General features: G+C 22.5%; 1 protein-coding gene across 1 annotated transcript; it reads left to right on the top strand.

Annotated features, from left to right (window-relative positions):
- Positions 1-4,339: 4,339 nt before the first annotated feature.
- On the top strand, positions 4,340-5,953 carry PGO_001510 (variable surface protein; the record flags this gene model as incomplete). Its single annotated transcript, XM_028690962.1, has 3 exons — positions 4,340-4,369; positions 4,508-5,647; positions 5,774-5,953. 3 exons carry the CDS (start codon positions 4,340-4,342, stop codon positions 5,951-5,953), a joined length of 1,350 nt encoding a protein of 449 aa, XP_028546763.1.
- Positions 5,954-6,505: the final 552 nt, after the last annotated feature.

Raw genomic sequence — 6,505 nt, 5'->3', positions numbered from 1 at the left:
TAATGAATATTGTGGTTTCTGTAAAGATGTATTCAGTAAATAGTAATAAAATAAAAATATGTAAACCATAAAATTTTTAATATGAATTAAATAATCATGAATTTATAATAGTTAAAATACATGAGTAAATTTTACTTTTATTCCTTAAATATATACAATCTTTTTTATGCTTAATTATTAGTTATTTTGCTAAGCCAATAAATTATTTTTCCTCATGTAAATTAGTTTCATGTGTTAAAAATTATATTACGTGTACTTTTAGAACTCTATTTAATATTTTGTTTATGAATATGCACCACTAAATGTGTATATATATTCATTTTAGCGAGTATAGTTTATAAATATATTAAATTATTTTTAATTATTTATATTTTTATTTGTGTGTATATATGTATATAATATTAGTGGTTTTATATCGCACAAAATGTTTTATAATTTATGAGTTCTTTTATAGTGTAACATCATAAAAATTTATTTATATTTTAATTATTTTATATATTATTTTTTATTGGTATACTTCAATAAATATGCCATTCTCTTAATTGATATATATTTATGTTCTATTTCTTTGAGACTAACCGAACATACTTATATATTGTTATAAACTTATGTATATCTAAAAGTAAGTTACTTTTTCTATACATGTTAAAATAATCCACTACAGTGTTTTTATTAACTTGATTTCTTTATATATCACTATAAAATATATATATTCAAAGAGAGAGTTATGCATTCAATTGTGATCTACATATTTTAGTGTGCTTAATTATGCATTCAAATTTTCTTATTATAATTTCATATAGAGTTATATTTATGTATATAAAAGGTTTTAGTTCGTTAATTAATATTATATAATGCACTTAAGTGAATATTATTAATGAGTTAATTTTTTTTTGGTATCTATATAATTATGTTATTACATTCAATGATATTTTCAATCCCTTTGATGAAATATGTTATTGTATGATACTTGACCAATATAAATAATTTCACAGATTTTTTTTATGCGAATTTTTGGTGTTAACATAAATAAATAATCATGTTCTACAAACAATATTTTATGTCGACGTATAATTCATTACACAATGTACTAAATGGTATTACCTTTTATTTTATGTATCTCCTAAGTGTATTATGCAAAAATTTTTTGCTATATTATATGGATAGTTTTTTAATTATTTGTTTGAGCATTGTAAATTAGAACCTATTTATTTGTTAGTATTATATATTTAAGACTAGCTTTATTTATTATTCTTATATGTGCCCATGAAACAACTGGATTAAATAAATGATAAATATTAAATATGAAAAAAATTATAAAAGTATTTACACACAATAGAAATATTTTAGAAAATACTTATGAATAGTTTTATTATAATATTAGCATGTATCATATAAAATAATAATTACCAATCATCTAAATTATAAAATACATTAATGTACTCTTAAAAAAATATTAAATTACTGTAATTCATGTTTATAAAGAAGTCTTCATAAAAAAAGTAATATATATAATTAAATCTAAGAAAAGCTTGGGGATTATTGTTTTATATAGTTTTTATATAAGATAAATAGTATTCTATTTTATAGCATACCTTTGTATAATACACTTTCTAATATTTATGTGTTCAATTATATTTATTAATTTATGGATATAAATAGGACTAAAAATGTGAGAACTGTTACCAGTGGTTATATGATATACTAATTTAAATTTATATAAAACGGAGGAAAATTTTTTCATTTACGCATAATTTTATTTTTAATGATTTCTGTAAATGTATATTTTTTTGCATAAATTCAATACATTCATTCTTTAGAGGAATATTTTAATTTTTTTTTTTTATATAATCCATTTTGAGCATTCAAATTTAAAGGATCCACCTTTACATAATCCACATGAGAAATTTTAATAAAGATGTCGATGATAATAAGTTAAATGTAAAGCATTGAAATAAAGTAAATGATTCTAGATTTTCTATCAATGAATTAAATGATTTGTGTATTACAAGATGAAAAGCATTTAATTGAAATGAAACATAGTATATTATATAATCATCAATGCTTACATGTCCTTTACTAAAAATGCGAAAAATCATGGGCATCCAGAAACAACTTCATTTATGGCACTTTTTTATTTAACATCTTAATAAAGTAAAATATTATTTAATTGATATACGAAAAATGTCTATTTGTTCATATTTTTATTTTGAGGCACATATTTTGTAATAACTTATTGAAGAAATATTTGTTCATCATTCTATTATGTATTTTAGCAATATATTAGGAAATTACTCCTTCAAAATGGATAGAATGTGTATATTCGTAGAATACATTAATATAATAAAAACTATATATTCAAAACATAGAGATCCTTGCTTTTCATTAATGTCTAATATATGTTTAAAATATTTTGTATGTGATGATATGCGTAATGCAGATAATTTCTTTTCATTGTTAACATGAAATTTTGACAATTCATTCTATGTAAAGATAAAATGTATTAAAACATGTAATTGTTTAAACGTAAGCATTTAACAATATTTGTTTATGTTTTACTATTCTTTTCATTTTTATATATATTTAAAGTAAGACTGTTAACATTAGTCAAGTGCTGTTAATGGGTGATGTAAAGGGCAAAAAATAAAAAAAATGCATTAATTTATTATATTTTTTATTAAATGAAAAGTTTTTTAAAAAAACAGATGATGAATGATATATGCAAGCTATATATTCAATAAAACAGTTATATTTAATATACAAAATTCAATTATTTCGACGAATTTGAAAATAAAGTGTAAGAAAATAGGAATATATGATAGTTACACAATCCATTAAATAAATAATTCTCCTTTACATAATCATACATATTTAAAGGACTTTAATAGTGATTATAAGTAAAAAATGAAAAGGAAAAAAATATATATTTAATTCTAACCTGAAAAACAATTCCCTCATAAACAAAAAGACCCTTATGCACTAATATAAGAAATAATAGTTAATTTCATTGTGTTTCACCATACTTCTATGTGTATAAGAAACTTCAATAATTAATATATAGATCCACAATCATGTAAAATATTTAATATTCTAAATTTATATAAAATGCTATATCAGTGTAATGTGTCTGAAAGGGCGCGAGATTATTATTCTTTATAATTATCTAAATTTTTCTACATAAAATGTTGTCCAATATTATTATGATTAAAAAAAAATAGATTATATAAAATGTCTCAATAAATTTGATCTCATATAATAATATAGTTTTTCAATATTACACTGTTTTTTTTACTGGTAATAAACATAAATATGGTTAAAAAGGGGTTAGTAATGTGTAATTATTATATAGATTAGGCTAATATGTTTCAAACTTTATGTACACATTTTTATCACGTTAGAAATATGTAAAATTTTATTATTTTTTATTACTATTTTGACATGATGAGGTTTATCCTGCAACAAAAAAGCTGTTCCAAATTTTGTGATCACATTTATTTATTTTATAATGTTACTAAAATAAAATAAAACATATGTAGTTAAAGGTTAAAAATAAATATAAATTAAAACAAAAATTTAAGTTTTTTCATATATTTAAAAGGTGTTAAATATTGATGGAACTACTTGACTTTGTAATTATAACTTTTGGAAATAATTGGAACAATTGAATTTTTAGTAAAATGTTCTAATAATATATTTTTTAAAATATTTTGAAACGAAATTTTTTATAAAATTATGCAAGCTAGTTTTTATTTTTTCCGCTCTTATATTTATTTTTATAATATCAGTTATAGATGTGCACAACTGGGCTTACACTATGTTATCAGTACTGGGTGTAATAGTATAGCGCAGTTTTAAGGTGCAAAATAATTTACAACACAGTAACATTGTTATTATTCCGCAGAAACCATTTAATATCAACAATGCTTGAAATTTCATTTAGAGAATATTCAAAAAATCTGATAAATTATTTTATAAATAATTCAACAAAGAAATTAAGAATATCTTCATTAATTTATTATTGGCACTATAATACAATTATTAAATACGTAAACAATTAGTGTGTTGCTTATATTGTTATATATAGTTTGATCTTTTTTTTGTTTTCGATTTTATCTTATAATAATTAAAAATAGCTCTTTTTTACATAGTGTTAAAAAAAAAAGAGTAGAATATATTAGTAAATAATAATGCCTACAAATGTGTAGTTTTTTAAATTCCAAAAATGAAGTAAAATATTTCCTAAATATATTGACAGATTATTATATATTCTGGCATTTTATATATTAATATAGAAAATTTGATAACATTTATAATTTCAGACGTATAATTATGTTAAAAGATGACGAAGACAACAGCTACGCTTAGTTTGGTAAAAACAGATACATAAATTACTGTTTATGAACAAAAACTTTCATAAGTTCTTTCTCACGTAACATAATTGTATTGTATACGTTGTTAAAACTTAATTTTAGTACTTACGCTATAACTATTTTATCATTATTTTCAGGAGGAAGCTGCAAAGAGTTTAAAACTTAATGAAATGTTTGAAGAATTCTTTGCAAACCAAGAAACATTTAATTATCAAAGTTATTGTAACAAAGTAGAAACGTATGATAGTAAGTATGATGGAGTCAGTGACCTCTGCAGAAAACTAGTAGGATTTTTAGAAAAAGTCCACCAAAATAGTTATATAAAGATGCATAAGGATTATTGTGATTATTTAACCTATTGGTTACATGATAAAGTAGGTGAAATATATACAAGTACTTCAGAAAAAACGGCTGATATACCATTTTTTAAAGGTCTTATTGATGTGATTAATACGGTTAACGGAAAGGTTAAAGAACATAAGTGTAAAATACAATATGACTATGAAACTACTTTAGATGAATGGAGAAATAGGAAATTTACTTACATTTACTTAAAAAAATATAATGATATTAAAAAAGGTATTAGTGCCAAAACTAAAGATAACTGTAATACATATATTACCTACATTAATAACATACATACATTGTATAAAAAGTATAAGGGTGATTGTAAACTTGGTATCTTTTGGTATTCTGGTCCTAATTATGCTGATTGTTCTTTTATGTATAATCCAGATAAATTAATATCTACATTAAATGATTGCAATGATGAAGAACGCACACACTTTGTAGACGTAGGTATGGGATCATCAACAAATAGAGAAGTTTTAGAAAGTGGGAAACGTGAAAAAGCTGAAAGTTCTCCTAATCCACGTCAAGAAGGTTTATCAAGCTCGTTAGATTCATCAGGTAAACCACATTTACCAAGTCCACCAGATGAAGATGGTAAATTAGATTCTCCAATCCCACAAGAGGTAAGTTCATATTTAGAAATTCCATTAGTTTCAAGTAAATTAATATTAGAACCTTCAGGAAGAGAAGAATCGTTAGATCATAGAGACTCTGAGTATTCTAAAAGAGGACCTTATATTCAACAAGGGAATTATGATCATCATCATGCTGATTCTACAAGTATACTTATACCATATGAGGGGTCCACGGTTTCTTCTAATTTTTTTCAAAAAATATATGATATATTAAATTCAAATAATCTGCGTCACACAATCATGTGTGCTTCAATAGTTGTAGTAGTTATCTTCCTCATATTTTTCTTTTCAGTAACTAAGAACTCTATTTTAAAGGATAAAAACCTTTTGATGATATTCACATTTTTTATTTATGAGTGTAATTATGAAACCAGAAAAATTGCATTTTTTACCTTTTTTTTTTTTTTTTTGCATTAGTCTACTTTGTCAGGTTCCCTATTAAATAAATGTGATGAAAAAAAAAGAGATTATGAGAAGGATTCTTGTGATAGGGGCGAAGAAGAATTTTCAGGATGTGGAACAGAACTACAACATACGAACTCCCATATAAGTGATGTATATTTGTCATATCAACCTAGGCGTGATTATTATGGTTAATTAAGTATATGACTTGAAAACTATTAGAATAACAATTACAGGAGGAAATATTATTAGCATTATTTAAGGAATTATCTTTATGAACGACAGAAGAACAAAATTAATTCTTATATAAAGAAATTCTTTGAGTATTTAAATTACTTCATGAATAATTAACATCTACTCGAAGTCAATGAACATCTAGAAGTGACAGAAAACGTATATACATTATGGAGAAAAATAGTTTAAATAGAATTGGTAGGGGCATATTCGCACATAATTTCAAAGAAAATAAAATTAATTATTCTAAAAGATCGTGCGGAAAATAGGTTAATTATGTATATTTAAATGTTTGATGCAAATGACTCTATATTGATGCAAAATTCAGATATGAAAGACAAAAAAAAAATAAATATGAAAAAACGATAGAAACAGTTCCTATGGATAGTTTAATAAAACATTGTATTAAGAAATTTATTCGTAAATAATAATACACATTGAAAAGTTCTTGTGAACATTTGTTTGATTATTTTTAATTAATGTAAATAAAAAGAAATTTTGTTTTAATTCATT

Source organism: Plasmodium gonderi (genome assembly GCF_002157705.1).
Source record: "Plasmodium gonderi DNA, contig: Pgo-contig_158, whole genome shotgun sequence".
In the NCBI taxonomy this organism is placed as follows: Eukaryota; Apicomplexa; class Aconoidasida; order Haemosporida; family Plasmodiidae; genus Plasmodium; species Plasmodium gonderi.
The sequence above is the reverse complement of the archived record's forward strand: the minus strand, read 5'-3'. Positions and strand labels throughout refer to the sequence as shown.